This window comes from Heterodontus francisci, chromosome 11 (genome assembly GCF_036365525.1).
Source record: "Heterodontus francisci isolate sHetFra1 chromosome 11, sHetFra1.hap1, whole genome shotgun sequence".
Lineage (NCBI taxonomy): Eukaryota > Metazoa > Chordata > Chondrichthyes > Heterodontiformes > Heterodontidae > Heterodontus > Heterodontus francisci.
Genome location: NC_090381.1, coordinates 77,538,242 through 77,560,915, shown reverse-complemented (window position 1 = coordinate 77,560,915; position 22,674 = coordinate 77,538,242). Strand labels below are relative to the sequence as shown.

The following is a 22,674-nucleotide window of genomic DNA, read 5'->3' as shown; positions in this document are numbered from 1 at the left end:
GAAGCAAAAGTGACACGAGGAAAATCTTTTTCACGCAGCGAGTGGTTAAGGTCTGGAATGCGCTGGCTGAGAACCTGGTGGAGGCAGGTTCAATTGAAGTATTCAAAAGGGAATTAGACAGTTCTATAAAAAGGAAGAATATGCAGGGTTATGGGGAGAAGGCAGGGGAACAGAACTGAGGGAGTAGCTCCTTCAGAGAGCTGGTGCAGACATGATGGGCTGAATAGCCTCCTCCTGCGCTGAAACGATTCTGTGATCCTTCACAAAAGCTATCTCATATCCTTCCAACAGTTGGCAGGCAAGCATCCCATCATTTAGTTTACCCATATTGCCAGGTCAGAAATTAACTCCAGCAATACTTGGTGAACTTAATGCAGACCTCTTTCCGCTCCCTCACCCCCACAGAAAAGTTGCCTCAGCAGCCTGAAAGACCCACTTACTGTATTTCCCAATATCAAAAAGCTCCACAGTCACAACCTCTTTAAAGAGTCTAGGAATAGATTCGGAGCATCCAAGTAACAGATAAAGAATGGAGAGAAGTTAGGAGACCAACCCTGTCAAACACTAATCATAACAATATAAAATAAAAACAAACTGCTGGATATACTCCGCAGGTCTGGCAGCACCTGTGGAGAGAGAAACTAACCGTAACAAGATGTAGGAAGATTAACATAATTTTACCAATCATGCTGCACAACATATGAACTTCTTAAATTCTTCCAGTCATAGATGTCTGCTAGAGGGTTGTGGCCAGACAGTCACTTTCTTGTACCTATGTTGGTCAGTTCCCACATTCAACATTCCTGGATGTTAGTCAGGGCAGCAATAATGACCATGATGGTTACACTCACTAGAGAGTGGATCCCTGCTATTGTGGGCTAGCAAAATTTCAGCAGTTGCAAGGAAATAGATCACCTCATTTTGGGGTTCTCCCTCTCACCTCCCCAACAACTAACATGTGGATGAAACAGCTATGGGTTGCATGTCATTTCATATAACGTGAGCAACCAAGGAAACATTGGGTAGTATGGAGCCTCTTCTTGGAGGCCTACAAAAGTGACCTATGTTTGTATAAACATCATTCAAAGCAGGGAGGACCCAACTGAAACCTTGGTGAGGTGACAGAAATATTGCTTTTACCCTTCAGATTGCATTGTTCTCCACATTGGCATAATCACACCAGTGAAACCAAGATAATTCAGCGATTTCTTCTAAAAGCATTTTAAAAACCATGTGTACTGTCAAAATATACAATAAATGTACAAATGCATTTTTCTCTCAATTTTTAAAACTTTTTTTTATCCGCATACATCATGCATCCTGCATGATGCACATGAAAGAAAAAAGCACTTTGGACAGGAATAAATTAAAACAGACCGTTTATCCTACAAGATTGGCAGTGTGTTTAGTTACTGTCTGAGTGTAGGTGAACTGTTTGTTAATATCTTTACTATTTGGCAGGTATAAATAATGCATTTAATTTTAAAGCAGTATTTGATTTAATAAGAATATTGTTCATAATCTTCAATCATAACCTTTCTGATTAGTATACTCTATCTGAAGCTGTCTTTGCAGCTATACCAAGTGTGCGTTACACTGAAGGCATTTTACATGCTTTATCTGTTTCACGGATCAATAAGCAATACATGATCTATCCTAAGTTGTGGTATAATGTAGCTGAGTATTACCATGAAGATGTAGTTCTTTCTAAAATTATTATAAAATAGAAAGTTTTTCTAATCTCCCAGGACACCCATTTGGTGGTATTTAAAAAAATAAACTTTAAGTTGTAGAATCCCACAATTGCTACATCCTCTGTTTGAGGTATAGGTAGGTATTAAAATAATCTTGGCAAAGAAAATTTAAATTTCCATTTCAACATTTTTTTTCTCTCTCCATTGCTATAATTTATAGTAATTCATGGTTAATTAATGGAGGTCAGGAACATCTGTTATCTCTATATCTTCCTAAAGCTGAACTCTGCTGCAAAAACATTAAGATATGTATAATCAGTGGAACTGAAAAAACATTGTACAAAATCTTTAATAAAGGGTTAAATAGAAAAGTCTGAACTTAACAATCCTGTGATGACAAAATACTTTCCTAGTGGCATCATAGATGTGACTAAGTCCTTCTTTGAATAGTAGTAAAGTCCTAACTGATAGCATGCTTGTATTATGTTTAAATATTCTATGATGGCTTCACAATTCTTACAAATATCACACCATAGTGATATTGTACAATATAAATGCTGCTAAATATTAGTGACTTCATTCTGTAGATTTCTTTTAATTGAATGTATTTTAAAACTTCACATTTAGTGCATTGGTTCTGCAGAAGAGTTAACAGACTGTTTGTGTGCCCCAGGCATACCATTGTTGTGCCAGGTTGCTAACATGGTTTTCTCGATTGGTCTTATCCTGGTAAGTTATTGGTTGTTTAGTTTATTACAGCTATAAAATTAGTTAAATAAATCACTTATTCAAAGCATCAGAAAATGTAAATTGTGCATGTGTAATATGTAAGAGATTTAACACTTTTAACGGACATTGCACTTAGTAATGAACTTAATTATCAACCATTACCAGTTCAGCCTTTAAAGTATTAAATTCTGCCTTCAGGCAGAGCTCATTAAATTACAACATTTAAATTTCCACATGTTTGAGTTTATGCTAATTGAACAGTTTAGAGTATGCTTCAGTCTTTCATATAAGCACCAGTTGGGAGGGGGGATTTTATGAAAAATATAAACTGTAAGTTTGACTATATAGTTCTTAATTTGGTTACATTAAAATTTCCTGTTCTTGTAAGAAGGTGTGAGGAAAGACAATTCAGTCTTAACTCATTCCACTTTGTTATTTTTAATCTACTGAGGTTATTTAATTTGTTAAATTAATGTTTACAAAACAGTAAAAATGCTTTAATAATAATGCTTTCTTGTATTTATCTTACAAAAGGAAATATGAAATTTGCAGTGGAAGCTAAAAATATAGTTGTAATAAAAAGACCTGTCCATGCAACTATTTTATACCACTGCATTTATCTATCCTATTGTTATGCTTGAATCTGGTTGCAAGCTATGATTTCTAAAAGATGTGTGTCGATGCAGCAGCAAAAGGCTAAGTACTTTATCTACATTATTGACGACACCAATTTTGTTAGATTGAGCTCCTATTGGTGCATCCATTTTGTCCTTTATATGTATGTCAGTGAATAAATGGCTTTTTTTTGTAATAAATTACTGATGTAGACAAGGTATTGTTTACTTACAAAAGCATGTTTTCTGAGACCACAATTGCTGTTCAGTTCATTTCATTCCCTTTGCAAAGCAAAATGCATCAAAATGAATGTCAATGCCACTGTTTTTATGTCCACCCTTCAAATTAATTGCACGTACCAATGAAGATTCTCTTTGATGCATCAGGTTTATATTGTAATTGGCACATTTAAGTGAAAGCTGTTGAAAAGAATGTGCCCATTTCTGCATTCCATTGCTGTGTGGTAGCTGTCGTGGTCATAGTTGGTGGACGTGTTTGTGAATGTCACATTGCAGCTGTGTGACTGTTGAAATTTTCTGTGCATCCCAGAAACTAATACAGTTCTTTGTTCCTTAATGCAGAAACTGATTTTTTTCCAAACATTTTTTCATGGCTTGTGGCATCAGTTCTATAATAACATCACCTTTTTGTTTCTGACAAAACAGTTCAGTTCTTAACCTAAACATTCTTTTTGTTTAAGATATTGCATAGCTTACCCAAATAATGCTTTGATCTGTTCGCAGAACTTTTCTATTCTGCAGCCACTAGCACTATACTGTGCAATGAAAGGACACACAAATGGCGTTACAAAACTGTTGTGCATTTGAGATTAATAATTGTAATAATTTAATCGATATTTAAGATTTTAATTTGGCTTGACTCAATATATCAAAGTAAATTCATATTAAAAACAGAAAATACTGGAAATACTCAGCAGGTCAGACAGCATCTGTGGAGAGAGAAACAGAGTTTATGTTTGAGGTCAGTGACCTTTCACCAGAGCAGTAAATTCATATCCTAGCTAACCCTTACAAATTAAAAGATACTACAATAAAATGCACAATGCATTGAATTCTTCTTCAGCCTGAGGCTGCAACTTGAGCATTTATTGCAGGCATAAAATCAGAAGTACAGCATTTATACATATGTCGCAAATTTACAATGCTTATTTTATCTGAGTTCTTGGGAAAATAGCACAATATCACTCATTTTGTGGTTAACAAAAACTGGTATCTATGCTTTAACTGTGTGTCTTTTATAGTTTAAAGTTCTGCATGAGCTTTGATCTGCAGAACTGCCTTTCTCTCTATTCTTAAAGTACATCCAGGAAGCTACTAAGGGCACCATGTGAGAAATTATAATCTTGAATGCAGTAAGCGGTAAATATTGTTGTAACCAATAAACCAGTATACATTGTAGCATAGATTTATAATTGATGTCAAGAAGTTTTCCAAATAATCAAATTGGCATTCTGTACAACTGTTGCTGCCTCACATGAAGAAGTACAGCACAAATTCATCTGTATGATACCAGGGTTTAAAGGGTTAAATTATGAGATCATGTTGCATGTTTAGAAGATTGAGGGGTGATTTAATCAAGCTATTAAATGGTAAAGGGATTCGATATGTTATACACAGGGAACCTATTTCCTTTGGTGGGGGAATCTGGAACAATAGTCATCATAAACTTGGAGCAGGGCCATTTAGAAGTGAAATCAGGAAGCAGTTTTTCACAAATGAAAACAAGAAATGCTGGAAACTCTCAGCACATCTGGCAGCATCTGTGGAGAGAGAAGCAGAGTTAACGTTTCAGGTTAGTGACCCTTCTTCAGAACTGGCAAATATTAGAAATGTAAAAGGTTATAAGCAAGCAAAGTGGGGGTGTGGCAAGAGATAACAAAGGAGAAAGTGTAGATAGGACAAGGTCACAGAATAGCTGTCCAGAAGGTCATGGAGCAAAGATATGTTAATGGTGTGTTGAAAAACAAAGCATTAGTACAGAAAGGGTGTTAACGGTCTGAAAATTGAACAGCCGCAAGTACAAACATGAAAAAAACAGTGAGGAAGCAAACTCAACAAACCAAGATGAAATAAAATAAACACAAAAAAAATTTTAAAAATATATTTTAAAAAAGGAAAAAGAAAAAAATAACAAAAAATAAAAGTAAAATGGGGGGCCCGTCATGCTCTGAAATTATTGAACTCAATGTTCAATCTGGCAGGCTGTAATGTGCCTAATCGGTAAATGAGATGCTGTTCCTCGAGCTTGCGTTGATGTTCACTGGAACAGTGCAGCAATCCCAGGACAAAGATGTGAGCATGAGAGCAGGGGGGAGTGTTGAAATGGCAAGCAACTGGAAGCTCGGGGTCCTGCTTGCGGACTGAGCGGAGGTGTTCCGCAAAGTGGTCACCCAGTCTGCGTTTGGTCTACCCAATGTAGAGGAGACCACATTGTGAGCAGCAAATACAGTATACTACATTGAAAGAAGTACAAGTAAATCGCTGCTTCACCTGAATTGAGTGTTTGGGGTCTGGGATAGTGAGGAGAAAGGAGGTAAATGGGCAGGTATTACACTTCCTGCGATTGCAGGGGAAGGTGCCATGGGAAGGGGATGAGGTGGTAGGGGTAATGGAGGAGTGGACCAGGGTGTCACTGAGGGAACGATCCCTTCGGAATGCTGACGGGAAGGGAGGGGAAGATGCATTTGGTAGTGGCATCATGCTGGAGGTGGCGGAAATGGTAGAGGATGATCCTTTGGATATGGAGGCTGATGGGGTGGAAAGTGAGGACAAGGGGAACCCTGTCACGGTTCTGGGAGGGAGGGGAAGGGGTGAGGGTAGAGGTGCGGGAAATGGGCCGGACACGGTTGAGGGCCCTGTCAACCACAGTGGAGGGGAATCCTCGGAAAAAGGAAGACATATCAGAAGTGCTGTCATGGAAGGTAGCATCATCAGAGCAGATGCGTCGGAGACAGAGAAACTGGGAGAATGGAATGGAGTCCTTACAGGAGACAGGGTGTGAAGAAGTGTAGTTGAGATAGCTGTGGGAGTCGGTGGGTTTCTAATGAATATTAGTAGACAGCCTGTCCCCAGAGATGAGACAAAGAAGTCGGGGAAGGGAAGTGTCGGAAATGGACCATGTAAAGGTGAGAGAAGGGTGAAAATTGGAAGCAAAGTTGATAAAGTTTTCCAGTTCGGGGCGGGAGCAGTAAACGGCACCGATACAGTCATCAATGTACCGGAAAAAGAGTTGGGGGAGTGGGCCTGAGTAGGACTGGAACAAGGAATGTTTGACATATCCCACAAAAAGACAGGCATAACTAGGACCCATGCCGGTACCCATAGCAACACCTTTTACTTGAAGGAAGTGAGTGGAGCTGAAGGAGAAGTTGTTCAATGTGAAGTTGTTCAAAGTTCAGCCAGGCGGAGGAGGGTGGTGGTGGATGGGGTCTGGTCGGGCCTCTGTTCAAGGAAGAAGCGGAGTGCCCTCAAACTGTCCTGGTGGGGGATGGAGGTGTAGAGAGTTTGGACATCCATAGTGAAGAGGAGGCGGTTAGGGCCAGGAAACTGGAAATTGTCAAAATGATGTAGGGCGTCAGAAGAGTCACGGATGTAGGTGGGAAGAGACTGGACCAGCGGAGAAAAGATAGAGTCAAGATAGGAAGAAATAAGTTCAGTGGGGCAGGAGCAGGCTGACACAGTGGGTCTGCCGGGACAGTCCTGTTTGTGGATTTTGGGAAGGAGGTAGAAGTGGGCTGTCCGGGGTGGCGGGACTATGAGGTTGGAAGCTGTAGAGGGAAGCTCTCCAGAAGAGATGAGGTCAGTGACAGTCCTGTGGACAGTAACTTGATATTCGGTGGTGGAGTCATGGTCCAGAGGGAGGTAGGAAGAAATGTTTGAGAGTTGGCACTGAGCCTCTGCAAGGTCGAGGTTGGTACACCATACAACAACAGCACCACCCTTGTCTGCAGGTTTGATGACAATGTCGGGGTTAGACCTGAGAGAACGGAGTGCCTCAAGTTCAGAGGGGGACAGGTTAGAGTGAGTGAGGGGGGCAGAGAAATTGAGATGACCAATGTCTCGCCGACAGTTTTCAATGAAAAGATCAAGAGCAGGTAAGAAGCCAGGGGGAGGGGTCCAGGTAGAGGGAGAATGCTGGAGGCGGATGAATGGGTCTACTGATCGCGGGGAGGACTCCTAGTCAAAGAAGTGAGCCCGGAAGCAGAGGCGATGGAAGAAGAGCTCAACATCATGCCGAGCGCGAAATTCATTGAGGTGGGGGCGTAAGGGGTTAAAACTGAGAGCTTTGCTGAGTATAGAACGTTCAGCGTCAGAGAGGGGGAGGTCAGAGGGTATAGTAAATACACGGCAAGGGGTCAGATCAGAAGGGGTGGGGTCAGAGGGAAGTGAAGGGGAAGAAGGATCTGGAGGGGCATTAGTCCCCATCAGCTGCTGGAGCTTGCATTCCTTGACACCTGAAAGGAAGAAAAAAAGTTTTTTGTTAATGCATCAGATGAGGCAAAGGATGAAATGAAACTGTGGAGTAGAACAACTTTGAGATGAGGTGAGGCGGTGCTGCTGGAGAGAGAGGTTCAGTGTGTGCATGTGGCGGCGCACTGAGTGTGGATCTCCGGATGCGGCGAGAATAGCAGTCCGAGGAACGTTGTATTTCTCGGAGATACCTGTAATCCTGGGTGGATTCAAAATATGATGTGTGAAACTGCAGTTGGAATCCACGTGGAATAAGTCGGAGCCGGAGACAGTCGCTGAGGAAGGAGATGTGGCTGTGAAAACTAGTTTTGGTAGACACTTTAACAAATACCAGGAGGGAAATAGAAAGCAATGAAGGTGAATAAGGTAAAAGAGACAAACAAAAATCCTGTAGGAGAGAAGAGCAGAACTTCTTCAAGGTAGGTATTCTTGGAAGAGAAGTGGCAGTGAATTAAGCACTAAATTGAAAGCAAAATACTGTGGATGCTGGAAATCTGAAATAAAACCAAGAAATGCTGGAAACACTCAGCAGGTCTGGCAGCATCTGTGGAGAGAGAAGCAGAGTTAATGTTTCAGGTCAGTGACCCTTCTTCAGAACTGGCAAATATTAGAAATGTAAAAGATTATAAGCAAGTAAAGTGGGGGTGGGGCAAGAGATCACAAAGGAGAAAGTGTAGATAGTACAAGGTCACAGAATAGCTGACCAGAAGGTCATGGAGCAAAGATATATTAATGGTGTGTTGAAAGACAAAGCATTAGTACAGAAAGGGTGTTAACGGACTGAAAATTGAACAGCTGCAAGTACAAATATGAAAAAAAACAGTGGGCAAGCAAACTGAACAAACTAAGATGAAATAAAAGAAAATAAACAAAAAAAAATTTTTTTAAAGGAAAAAGAAAAAACAACTAAAAATTAAATTAAAATGGGCAGTTTTTCACACAAAGGATAGTGGAAATTTATTTTATTTTATTTAGAGATACAGCACTGAAACAGGCCCCTCGGCCCACCGAGTCTGTGCCGACCAAGAACCACCCATTTATACTACAGTAATCCCATATTCCCTACCACCTACCTACACTAGGGGCAATTTACAATGGCCAATTTACCTATCACCTGCAAGTCTTTGGCGGTGGGAGGAAACCGGAGCACCCGGCGAAAACCCACGCGGTCACAGGGCGAACTTGCAAACCCGGGTCCCTGGAGCTGTGAGGCTGCGGTGCTAACCACTGCGCCGCCCATGGGACTCATTCCCCCAAAGGCTGTGGATGCTGGGTCAATTGAAATTTGAGTTTGATAAATGTACATTTGCTAAAGGTATCGAGGGATATGGAACAAAAGTAGATAAATAGAGTTGATCGGCCATGATTTAATTGAATGGTGGAACAGGTTTGAGGAGCTGAATGGCCTAATCCTGTTCCAATGTTCCTATGTACAATAAAACTTAACATGAGAAGGTCGCTGTAACATTACTGATTGTAATTTTGAGGGTTTGCAATTTATAAGAACAGGAACAGGATACCATGTAGCACACAATATATCATGCTGCTGCTGTAGTGGAACTGTACTTAAGCCAGGTTATTCTGTTATAGCCAGCAAGTCTAATTGCTACAAATAAAGACAGCCTAAAGTTGCTGCAAGTTCAATTGTTTGGTGAAGTCAGCAATTTTACAGATTGAAATGTACTTGTCATTTAGCTTGCAGCTTAGAAGCATCCAGCATTTTAATTGTTTTACATCTGTAACAGTGTGATACCTCAGTGTTTCAATGTACCATTTTTAATATAACTAACTGTTCTCCCTTGGTAGTATTTACTGTAAGTTGAATAGTATGCTGTTTTATAAGGACAGAAGCATTATGCCATGTAATGTAGAATATATTGTTCTACTACAGTCAAGTTCTGTTTCCTTAAAGTTATATGGGTAATTTTAATCTAACCCGCCCAGAAGGAATGGTTGCATTTTGCCAGTGACCTTACACGTTTCCTTTCTAAGTTTTCCTACAGACCAGTAATTGCATTATTCTGTTGCCACCAATTTCCTTAGTCTGCAACGATGATACATATGTATGAAGTAGAATTTAACTTAACTACAACATAATTCAGAAACAAGGTACCAACCCAATCTTGGCTGTCGGATTATTATAGTCCTAGGTGTTAACATAAAAGGGAATTCAAAATCTTCTACCGGCATGTAAATAATAAGTGGGCAGTAACAGATTGGGTGCAGCCTATTAGGAACAAAGAAAGTGATATATGCTTAGAGGCAGAGGGCGAGGCTTAATACATACTTTGTATCGAAGGGAAGAGCATGCTGATCAAACATCGGTTGAAGAAGAGGTGGTAGTAGTAATGAATGGGGTGAAAATTGATTCTCAGGATGTACTGGAAAGGCTGGCTCTGCTTAGAGTGGATAAGTTATATGTTCAAATGGCTTGCATTCCAGGTTGCTAAAGGAAGTGGGAGTGGAGATAAAAAGTTTGCCATAATTTCCCAATCTTCCTAGATACGGGGCAGGTGCCAGAGGTTGGAGAGTGGCAAATGTGATACCCTTATTCAAGAAAGGGTGTAAGGACTGTCCTAGCAACTACAGGCCAGTTTAACATCAATGGTGGATAAGGTTTTAGAAACAGTAATCAGGGAAAGAGTCAAGTATTTGGAGAGGTCTGAGTTCAGGAGGGCCAGCACAGATCATATTTGACTAATCTAATTTTTTTTGATGAAGGGAATGTAATGGGTGGTGTCTATATATGGATTTTAAGAAAGTGTTTGGCAAGTTACCACATAAAAGGCTGGTGAGCAAAATTGAGGCTCATGGAATAGGCAGGTCAGTGTCAGCTTGAATAAAAATTTGGCTTGTTGAGCGAAAACAGTGGGTCGTGGTAAATGGTTGTTTTTCAGACCAGCGAATGGTAGACAGTGGTGTTCCCCAAGGTTCAGTGCTAGGACCACTGCTTTTTTGATGTATATAAATGACATGGACCTTGGAATACAGAGTAGAATTGCAAAATTTGCTGATAATCAGTCTTAAAGGCATGGCAGACAGTGCAGACGATACCAATCGACTGCAACAGGACATAGATAGGCGAGCAGAATGGGCAGGCAAGTGGCAGATGGAATTTAATACAGAGAAGTATGAAGTGATGCATTTTGGCAGAAGGAATAGGGAGAAACAATATAGACTAAATGGCACAGTTCTAAAGAGTGTGTTGGAACAGAGGGACCTGGGGATCCATGTGCACAGATCCTTGAAGGTGACAGGCCATATTGAGAGAGTAGTTAGCAAAGCGTAGGAATCTTGGGTTTCATAAATTGAGGTATTGAAGTACAAAAGCAAGGTAGTTATGCTGAACGTTTATAAAGTTCTGGTTAGGCCACAACTACAATATTGCATCCAGTTCTGGTCTCCACTCTTTGGGAAGGATGTGAGGGTCCTTGAGAGGGTGCAGGGAAGATTTACCAGAATGGTTTCAGGGATGAGGGATTTTAGCTAAAAGCTTAGGTTGGAGAAACTGGGGTCATTCTCCTTAGAGCAAAGGAGATTGAGGGGTGACTTGATAGAGGTGTACAAGATTATGACAAAGAAAAGCCCATTAGCTGTTGGTACAAGGAGTAGGGGACACAGATTTAAGGTTTTGGGCAAGAGATGCAGGGGGATGTGAGGAAGTACTTTTTTTACGCAGTAAGTGGTAATGACCTGGAACACTCTGCCTACAAGAATGGTGGAAGTGGAAACGATGAATGATTTAAAAAGGAAATTGGATGGACACTTGAGGGAAATAAACTTGCAGGGCTGCGGGGATAGGGCGGCGGAATGGGTCTGACTGGATTGCTCCACAGAGCATTGTCATGGACTTGATGGACTGAATGGCGGCCTGTGTGCAGTAATGATTCTATGTTGATCTTTCATCTATCAGGCATTCATATCTGCATTATTCTAGTTACACAAGTAAGTTGTGGGTCTTTTGAAGCAACAAAGGTAATAGATATTATAGTTTGAGCTGTTTTCAAATATATTGTCTTGTGTTTGTAATTAAACGGCAGTTTCTGTGCACATTCCAGGTAGCTTTACAAAACAATATTTGTACCTTTATTAACTCCATTTGTGGTTTCGCTGCCCAAATTTAACAATTAATCTCTAATCATTATGTGATACTTAATGGAGAATATGTGAGATGCACACTACATTGTCAGTTCACTTCCAAAGTATTTTCAGTTGAAAGGTTGCCTCAAATTTAAAGGTTAGATACTAAAAGCAAAAGAGCAGCAAGATAATCAAGCAGCACAAAACCTGACAACTAAACTAAACCAAATGCACAAGGAATAAATTCTCAATTTCCTCAACAACCAATTGAAAATACAGTCTCAGCTGGTAAGTTACCTGATGACAATTCCTCAGAGAACCTTTGGGCACGTAGTAGCTGTGAACTGGATTGGGAACTGAAGATTACAAAACCTTTCCTCAATTCTTTGTGGGCATGTAAAACAGCATAAAAGCAGACCCTTTGAGATGTTGTGGACCTCTTGTGTATAGCCCCAAGTGTTTTGAAACGACGAATAAAATTATTTAAGACAACACTTTTCCCTCTGTCTGATAGGCTGTCCTTTTCACACTGACATCCCTTAGAAGGTGCAAAAACATTAAAATTTTATTTTTATTTATGTATCTAATGAGGGCCACTTTTTTAACTGCAGTCATGATTGCCTATATTTACCAGTTCAGATAAGTTAACATATTGTATATGACTTTTTTGATTTGTGTGAAACTTTTCGTAAGATCGAATATATCGCTCTTCTAGATTTTTTATGAGCCTTCTCGTAAAATATATTTAATTTTATAGGTGCAACTTGCAACAGCAATATGTCAAACATTGTTTTCTTTTTGTTCTACCTCAAGTGTTTGATTCATAAAGAATTTTTTAATGTGTGGGTTTGTCTTTGCCTATTTCTGACAATCAAGTCTGGTATTTGTGGTCAGTTAGCTACTGCCATCTATTGAAATGATAATGTACTGACCCACTTTTAATGCATTTATTTGCTCATGATCCCAGCAACTTAAATTCTAAATAAACCTGTTAGACCAACTATTTATTGGGACTGTACATATTTTGAGAATGCTACATATAGAAGATAATTATGCATTTAAAAATGCTTTATTGTGTAATTTACACATTTATCAATGTTTCCTTATATATAGCATTTGTTAAATTTCAACAAAACTAGAACTTCCTTCAGTTGCAACCTTTCACTTTTGACTGCTGTTCACGGTATTTTCTACTATACTTCCTTGATAGGTCCGTGGTTCTGAAGTAGAGTTGCTGTTAATTTAATTACTAGAGAATCTGGATATTACTGGCAGAATCATCTTTTTCTGTAATTTTGGACTTTTTTCTTAGTATTTTCCACTTTATAACATTATTTTTATCAATAAATATTTTAACATTAAATTTTTGTTAAATTCTATTAAGGTGCAAAATTATTTCTCTATGAATGCAGAACTTTGTTTCTCACCATAAAGTAGTAGACTCGCCAACTTTAAGGGCATTTAAGTGGTCATTGGATAGATATATGGATGAAAATGGAATAGTGCAGGTCAGATGGTTTCACAGGTCGGCGCAACATCGAGGGCCAAAGGGCCTGTACTGCGCTGTAATGTTCTATGTTCTATGATCTTTGTCTGTTGGCCATGCATGCATGTGCAGAAAGTCTATAGGTTTATGGTTTATTATCAACAATAGTTGCATTTATATAGCGATTTTAGCAGAGTAAAACACCTCAAGGTGCTTCACAGGAGCGTCATCAAATAAAATGTAATACCAGGCCACACATACTAGGATAGAAAACAGGTTATTGCAGAGGTAAAGTGAAGGGACAGAAAGAGGGCGGCACAGTGGTTAGCACCACAGCCCCACAGCTCCAGTGACCCGGGTTCTATTCTGGGTACTGCCTGTGTGGAGTTTGCAAGTTCTCCCTGTGTCTGCGTGGGTTTTCGCCGGGTTTCCTCCCACCACCAAAAGACTTGCAGTTGATAAGTAAATTGGCCATTATAAATTGCCCCTAGTAGAGGTAGGTGGTAAGGAAATATAGGGACAGGTGGGGATGTTGTAGGAATATGGGATTAGTGTAGGATTAGTATAAATGGGTGGTTGATGGTGGGCACAGACTAGGTGGGCCGAAGGGCCTGTTTCAGTGCTGTATCTCTTAAAAAAAAAAGAGAAGTCATATGCACCATATTACAGGTACAGCAATTGTTAACTACGCATAGGAGCCTCTTAAAAGAGGAGTGAGATTTAGGGAGGAAACACCAGAATTTATCACCTAGGCAGCTGAAGGCATGACTGCTGATGGTTTTGCAATAGAAATCAGGGATGCGCATAAGGCCAGAATGGGAGGAGCCCGTTGATCCCAGAGGTTTGTAGTACTGGAAGAGGTTATAGATATAGGGAGGATCAAGGCCATGGAGGGATTTAAACATAAGGATGAAAGATTTAAAATTGAAGCATTGCTAGACCAAATTCAATGCTGGTTAGTGAGAGCAGGGGTAATGGGTGGAAAGGATTTGGTGTGAGTTAGGGTGCGAGCAATAGAGTTTTGAATGACAGTGGAGGATAGGAGGCTAGATGGTAGAGCATTGACATACTTGAGTCTGGAGGTAATAAAGGTGTAGATGAGGGCTTCAGATGGACTGACGCAGAGGAAGAGACAGGTGATATTACAGAGGTGGAAGTAGGCAGTCTTTGTGTGGGAGGGAATATGGGGTCAGAAGTTCAGATCAGGGTCAAAGGACGTCAAGGTTGCAGACAGTCAAGTTCAGCCTGACCCAGTGGGCGGGGGGGGGGGGGGGTGGGAGGGTGGAATTGGTGGTTAGAGAATGGAGTTTGTGACGGAGGCCGAAAAGAATGGTTTTGGTCTTCTCAATGTTTAACTGGAGAGAATTTTCGTTCATGTGAGACTGAATGACAGACAAGCATTCTGACAGCACAGTGTATTGGAGGGGTTGAGAGCACTGGTGGTTAGGTAGAGCTGAGTAGCATCAGGGTAGATGTGGAATCTGACATTGTGCTTTCCGAAGATGTCATCAAGGGGCAGGATGTAGATGAGCAATAGGAGGGCCAAGGATAAATCCTTGGGGTATTCCAGAGGTAGCGTGCAGGGGCGGAAAGAGAAGACATATGCACCATATTACAGGTGAAAGCAGTTGTTACCTACGCATATAAATCCAATGTTGTCACCTAACTTCATAGTGCTATCCACAATCTAATTTATGCAATTACAACAATCAAACTGTCTCATCCATTGGTCCTTTATGCTATCTCCATTGTCCTAGGAGTGACCATAGAGTAAAGTACATTCAGTACTTCTAGTGATGGTCCTGTGTCTGCAAGGAAGCAGCTTGTGACTTCTCCAAATTTGTTTCAAGTAAGTCTCCTCAACCAGCAGAGGAAGGAGATTATCATCCCATCCATCTCGATTGCATTTGAGTTCAAGCCCCATAGGCAAAGAGAAACAGTATACACTTACAAGTTTATTGCTTCAATTGTGTGGGTGACAGGAGAGTGTCCTGTAGTATTAAGCTCTAAGAAAAGGATTTAAGTTTAGACAAAAAAAGTTCACCATATTCACCAGAGTGAGTTAACATGTAGAATAAAATACACAAGGTGGCAGATGCTATTAATTTTAAGAGCAATCAATAATATAATTTTCAACAATACAAACAAATGCTGGAAATCTGAAATACCAAAAAATGTTGGAAATATTCAGCAGCTCAAGCAGCTCTGTGGAGAGATAAACAGTGTTAACATTTCAGAACGAAAGGTCATTGACCTGAATGTTAACTCTCTCTCTCTCTCTACTTGTTAGAGTGATATCTTCTACATACAGAGCTGGTAGTAACGGCTAAACGGAATGGCTTGCTATACAGAGTGGTAATCAGCCTCAAGAAAACGAACATCATGGGGCAGGACGTCAGAAATGCTCCATCCATCAATATTGGTGACCACGCTCTGGAAGTGGTTCAAGAGTTCACCTACCTAGGCTCAACTATCACCAGTAACCTGTCTCTAGATGCAGAAATCAACAAGCGCATGGGTAAGGCTTCCACTGCTATGTCCAGACTGGCCAAGAGAGTGTGTGAAAATGGCGCACTGACACGGAACGCAAAAGTCCGAGTGTATCAGGCCTGTGTCCTCAGTACCTTGCTCTATGGCAGCGAGGCCTGGACAACGTATGCCAGCCAAGAGCGACTTCTCAATTCATTCCATCTTCGCTGCCTCCGGAGAATACTTGGCATCAGGTGGCAGGACTATATCTCCAACACAGAAGTCCTTGAAGTGGCCAACACCCCCAGCTTATACACACTACTGAGTCAGCGGCGCTTGAGATGGCTTGGCCATGTGAGCCGCATGGAAGATGGCAGGATCCCCAAAGACACATTGTACAGCGAGCTCGCCACTGGTATCAGACCCACCGGCCGTCCATGTCTCCGCTATAAAGACGTCTGCAAACGCGACATGAAATTGTGTGACATTGATCACAAGTCGTGGGAGTCAGTTGCCAGCATTCGCCAGAGCTGGCGGGCAGCCATAAAGACAGGGCTAAATTGTGGCGAGTCGAAGAGACTTAGTAGTTGGCAGGAAAAAAGACAGAGGCGCAAGGGGAGAGCCAACTGTGCAACAGCCCCGACAAACAAATTTCTCTGCAGCACCTGTGGAAGAGCCTGTCACTCCAGAATTGGCCTTTATAGCCACTCCAGGCGCTGCTTCACAAACCACTGACCACCTCCAGGCGCGTATCCATTGTCTCTCGAGATAAGGAGGCCCAAAAGAAGAATGGGAATTTGGGGAAGGAGATGCTATGGGCTTTAAGTCAAGGAGCAACAGTAATTATGTAAATAAACAAAGAAATTAATTAGATTAAAAGGGATTTTTTAAAGCAAAATGCCAAGATTACTTGCCTGCAATTCCTACGCCATGTGGGAACTCCAGGACATTTAATTTTTTTCTTGGATAACCATATGTGCAGGAGGTGCCTCCTGTTGCTCAGTTTGAGCTCAAGAGCATCGGAGGTTGAGGAGCAGCTGAGTCACTGCAGAGCATACGGGAAGCTGAGAGTTTCCAGGAGCGCACGTTCCAGGAAATGGTCTCCCTGCAGCTACAGAATGTTCAAGGTAGCCATCCAGCAAGATGGGATATCCTCTGGGAATATGACACTCTTGAGCAGGGTGACAACACCTCATGGGGGAGTGCAGTGGAGCACATGCCCGGCATTGTGGGGCAAATGACTACACAGGAGGCACTGCAAAGTTATAGACATTCAGTGGTCATAGGGGATTTGATAGTCGGGGATAGAGAGGCATAATTGCAACCGCCATGTGAGTCCCGCATGGTGTGTTGCTTCCCTGGTGCTAGGGTAAAGGACATCATGGGGAGGGTACAGAACATTTAGTGGGGGAAAGGGAACATCCAGAAGTCATGGTCCATGTGGAAACCAATGACATAGGAAGAAAAACATTGGAATCTTGCAGTCAGAGTTTCCGGAGTACGAGAGAAAGTTAACAAGCAGGACCTCAAATGTAGTAATTTCTGGATTACTCCCAATACCACGCAATGGTGAGCAGAGAAATAGGATAAATCAGGGTAAAGTGTGGCTAGATAAATTGTGTAGGAGGGAAGGCTTCAGGTTCCTGGGGCATTGGAATTGGTTCTGGGGCAGGAGGGACCTGTTCAAGGTGGATGGGGCGGCGCAGTGGTTAGCACCGCAGCCTCACAGCTCCAGGGACCCGGGTTCGATTCTGGGTACTGCCTGTGCGGAGTTTGCAAGTTCTCCCTGTGTCTGCGTGGGTTTCCTCCGGGTGCTCCGGTTTCCTCCCACATGCCAAAGACTTACAGGTTGATAGGTTAATTGGCCATTATAAATTGCCCCTAGTATAGGTAGGTGGTAGGGAAATATATAGGGACAGGTGGGGATGTGATAGGAATATGGGATTAGTGTAGGATTAGTATAAATGGGTGTGTGATGGTCGGCACAGACTCGGTGGGCCGAAGGGCCTGTTTCAGTGCTGTATCTCTAAACTAAACTAAACCCCAACAGAGCTAGGACCAACGTCCTTGTGTAAGGTTAAGCAGTACTGTGGGGGAAAGAAAGAAAGACTTTTATTTATATAACACTTTTCACAGCCACCATACATCCCAAAGCGCTTTACAGCCAATGAAGTACTTTTGAAGTGTAGTCACTGTAGAATTGTGGGAAACGTGGCAGCCAATCTGTGCACAGCAAGCTCTCACAAACAACAAGGTGATAATGACTGGATAATCAGTTTTTGTGATGTTGATTGAGGGATAAATATTGGCCAGGACACTGGGGATAACTTCCCTGCTCTTCAAAAAAAAAGAATGCCATGGGATCTTTTACATCCACCCAAGCAGGCAGATGGGGCCTTGGTTTAATGTCTCATTGAAAAGATGATACCTCTGACGGTGCAGCACTCCCTCAACCCTGGAGTGTCAACCTTGATTAGAGAGGAGCAATAGGGTGCACAGAGTCACATAATTGTCACAGCACAGAAGAGGTCATTTGACCCATTGTGTCTGTGCTGGCTGTTCAAAAGAGCGATCTACCTAGTGCCACTCCCCCACCTCCTTCCTGTAACCCTGCACATTCTTCCTTTCAGAAAACAATCCAGTTCCCGCTTGAATGCCTCTACTTGGCCCACTTCATTCCCCAGAAACAGAACTGTTTCCTTCCTCATTTGGGGTGGAAACTATTATAGCACTGGAGAGGGATGATGTAGTTGAGGGGTTAAAGACAAAATCTATTTGGTTAGAATTAAGGGACAATAGGGAGCTATTAAGCTACTGGGTGTACACTGTAGGCCACCAGATAGTGGGAAGGAGCAGGAGGAGCAAATTTGCAGGCAAATGGCAGAAAGATGCAAGAACTACAGAGTAGGGAGACTGGGAGACTCCAATTATCCTGACTTAGACTGGGATAACAACAGTGTAAAGGGTAAAGGCAGGCGAGGAATTTCTAAATGCACGCATGACAACTTTCTTGATCAATGTGTTTCCAACCCAGTGAGGAAGGAATGCACACACTCAGGCAGTGCATTCCAGCTCTTAACCACTCGCTGCATAAAAAAGTTTTTCCTCATGTCGCTGTTGCTTTTGCCAATTACCCTCTTATTCTCGATCCTTGCACCAATGAGAACAGTTTTTCCCTATCTACTCTGTCCAGACCGTTCATGATTTTGAACACCTCTATCAAATCGCCTCTCGTCCTTCTTTTCTCAAAGGAAAACAGTCCCAACTTCTCCAATCGATCCACTTAACTGATAGAGGACTGGGAGAGGCCAATAGTACTAGAATAAAGAATAGTTCGGAAATAGGAAAGTTTTGATGGAGGCCAAATGCTAAGCAATCTAAGATAGGTTTGCAGTGCATGTGTATAAATGTACATTGTGTGGTAAATACGGTGGTGAGCTGCAGGCACAAGTCGCGACATGAGGCGATGGTATAGTGCCAATAACAGAGGACTGGCTCATTGAAGGGGAGATTGGGAACTTAATGGTTCTAGCTGCAAGGTATTCAAGAAAGATAAGGAAGGAAAAATAGTAGTGGGGGTGGTGACAGTTTTGATCAACAAAACTGTTATAGCACTGGAGAGGGACGATGTAGTTGAGGGGTTAAAGACAAAATCTATTTGGTTCGAATTAAGGAACAATAGGGAGCTATTAAGCTACTGGGTGTACACTGTAGGCCACCAGATAGTGGGAAGGAGCAGGAGGAGCAAATTTGCAGGCAAATTGCAGAAAGATGCAAGAACTACAGAGTAGGGAGAATGGGAGACTTCAATTATCCTGATTTAGACTGGGATAGTAACAGTGTAAAATGTAAAGACAGGGGAGGAATTCCTGAAATGCATGCAAGAGAATTTTCTTGATCAATGTGTTTCCAGCCCAGTGAGGAAGGAATCAGTTCTGGTTCCAGGGAATGAACTGGGCCAAGTAAAGCACTTGGGGAACAGTAATCTAAAATCATCAGGTTTAGAATAATTATGGAAAAGCACAAGGTACAATCAAGCGTAATAATACTTAAGTGGAGGAGGGCTAAAGTACAGAGGCGATCTAAAAAAGGGAATAAGAAGGGTAAAGAGAGAATGCGAGAGTAGATCAGTGGCTAACATAAAAGGGAACCCGAAAGTTTTTCATAAACTCAGATGGGAGAAGGCTAGGGAAAGGAAGGGTGATATGGCTTAGATACTGAATGCATACTTTGCATATGTCTTCATTAGAGTCTTCACCAGAAGCTGCCCGTGCAGTAGTAAAAGAGGAGACAGTATTCATATGAAGTCTTTTGATTATTACCAATGACAATTGTTAGAAAAGTTCCACATTGCATTTTTATTACCTGAAAATGTTTTGCTCTTTCTAGATTAGTGGAAGAGTTCATGTTGCTGGCAAACATGGCAGTAGCCCACAGCATCTACAATTCATTCCGAGAACAAGCTTTACTGCGTCGGCATCCACCCCCACAAACAAATATGCTTGATGACCTTACCGCGTTCTTTGAGCAGATAGGACTTGAGTTTGACTTCAGTACTGCAGGCACATTACATGTGAGTTTTCGGAAAAATCGCACAAAACTGTGATGCTTTAAGTTTGTCTTTTTTTTAATTATTTCATAGGACATGAGCATCGCTGGCAAGGCCAGCATTTATTGTCCATCCCTAATTTCCCTTGAAAAGGTGGTAGTGAGCGACTGCCTTGAACCGCTGCAGTCCATGTTGTGTAGGGTGCACCCACAGTGCTGTTAGGTAGGGAGTTCCAGGATTTTGACCCAGCAACAGTGAAGGAATGGCAATATAGTTCCAAGTCAAGATAGTGTGTGACTCGGAGGGGAACTGGCAAGTGAATATGATCCCATGTGTCATTGCCTGACACTTATGTGGCGCAAGTGTTATTTGCCACTTATCAGTTCAAGCCTGAATCCAGGTCTTGCTGCATGTGGGCACGGATATCTTCAGTATCTGAGGAGTTGCGAATGGTACTGAATGCTGTGCAAGCATCAGCAAACGTCCCCACTTCCGACCTTATGTTGGAGGAAGGTCATTAGTAAAGCAGCTGAAGATGGTTGGGCTAGGACACTACCCTGAGGAAATCTTGCCATTATGTCCTGGGGCAGAGATGATTGCCCTTCAACAACGCAATGATTTTTTTTTGTGCTAGGTATGACTCTAACTAGCGAAGGGTCTTCCCCCCGATTCCCATGGATTTCAATTTTTCCTCTGGCTCCTTGATGTCGCACTCTGCCCTGATATCAAAGGCAGTCACTCTTCTTTCAGTGAGAGTAAGTGAATCAGAACAAGAGTAAATTGATGGTCATGATCAAATAACAGTTGAATTTGATCAGAAAATACAGAATTTTTTTATATTTAGCATAAACCATTAGGCTTCCTTGTGTTGTTTTTAAAAAAAAAAAAATTTGTTCATACTAATTGTCTTTGGCAGTTTTATTTTAAGTCAGAGTGATTAAAGATCAAATCATTCCTGAATTTGTTGTGGCTTTGGAGGTGCCATATACACAGGCATCTCCAAAATCAAATCCTCTAATTTACTTTGAAAATTAAATCAAACTTCATTTTAGGGAAGACTATCAGAAGGGGAATGCTATTTTAAAAGCTTTTCTCCTTGCCCCGCTACCCCTCCCCTCTCCCCCACCCCCCAACCAAACATTTCTCTTTGAAACCAGAACTACTGAAGATTGAATTTGTGGTCTACAGTTCAGATCTGAACAGTCAGTTAGATAAACGCCTGGGTCTGGATAACCATTCAGTCTCATTCATGCTATTTACACAATATCTTTAGCATCACTGTGAAGTACGTTGCTAGCCAGAAGAAATGAAAAAGGAAGTTTGCAACAAACCAATATGTAGAGAGATTACAGATGTCACACTAAGAATAAACTAGATGCTGGAAACAGAGAAAGATAGAAACATCGCATTACACCGAAGATATAAGCTGAAAAATATCCAATGGAATAAGGAGGTGATATAATTGCTGCCTCTTAATGAAATTATAATAACTTAAACCACTGGGGTTGTGATACCCTAATTTTGGATATAGTTATGCTATATTACCCAGCTCATGCAGTCCTGGTATAGTTTTGAAAAAAAGTATTGTGTTGTTGGTGATCATTACATTCATAATCATACTATATTTGATCTGCATAGAAAGTAATCAAATTGTGAGTAATAAATCTCTGTGCCTTGTTCCTGGATACTTCTGGTTAGCTTGGTTGAATGACACTTCAGCTAGTATTGTACTGCTGTCCTACTGGTGGCAGAATATTAATTTATTCTGTTTATTTAAAATGATTCAAAGCAAGCCAAATCAGATATTATATCTTAAATCCTAGATACAAGTGCAGACCCAGGTCCATTTTTCCTTCATGTCGGTGGCGGAGGAATCATCTGAAACCTTGCAGCATTACATACTGTGATTATAACATTCACCTTTCATACAACAATAAAAATGATCATCAGGCCTGTTTTGATCTTATTTTCACTGTCTCACAAAAAACTCATTTTAAAAAATCCTTACCCTGATGTTTGCCATTCAGAAGAATATGAGGAATTAAACCTTTGATCAATTTTCACATAAGATTAAATGTCTTTTCTGGTTAGCTATATAGCTTACAATTTGTGACGGTAACATGGATCCAAAAGTAACTTTTTTTTCTTGCTGCCATGTGAAACAGAAGAGCCTAAATGGAACTCTAGGAAAAGACCAATATTCTGCAGCCAGGAAAGAAGTGCTGACCCACATGTGCTCTCGACCAATGCAGGTAAGAGAGATTTAAAGTAGACAAAGATCTCTTATTTGTACAAGAATAGTATATAAGTCTGCTAACAAAAAAGTAGATGATTCTGGACTTCAAGAAAACATACTTGAACTCTGTTACAACTGTATATGCATGTAATGACAAATACATTGTTATTTAGAATTGAACTTTGTATTGTAATGTAATAACGTACTCTGCTCAAATTGGAGTTGATTGTACAAACAGAATGTTTGGTGAAAGTTCATTATGCTGTACTTTGAAGCCTTGATCACAAAGGGCTGGTATTCACTTTGTCTTATGAACTGTTCTCAAG

The 22,674-nt window shown here is 41.2% G+C and overlaps 1 protein-coding gene across 2 annotated transcripts in view; it reads left to right on the top strand.

Moving 5' to 3' along the window:
- The window catches only part of dis3l2 (DIS3 like 3'-5' exoribonuclease 2), a 410,232-nt gene that overhangs the window by 366,562 nt on the left and 20,996 nt on the right, over nt 1–22,674 (top strand). For both annotated transcript variants that reach the window (XR_010975985.1, XM_068042291.1), the window contains exons 15-16: nt 19,953–20,136; nt 22,278–22,364. Coding sequence is in view for 1 of the 2 variants with exons in the window: in XM_068042291.1 (XP_067898392.1) it covers nt 19,953–20,136; nt 22,278–22,364 (271 nt within the window). In the remaining variant the exon portion in view is untranslated. The remainder of the gene's footprint in view (nt 1–19,952; nt 20,137–22,277; nt 22,365–22,674) is intronic.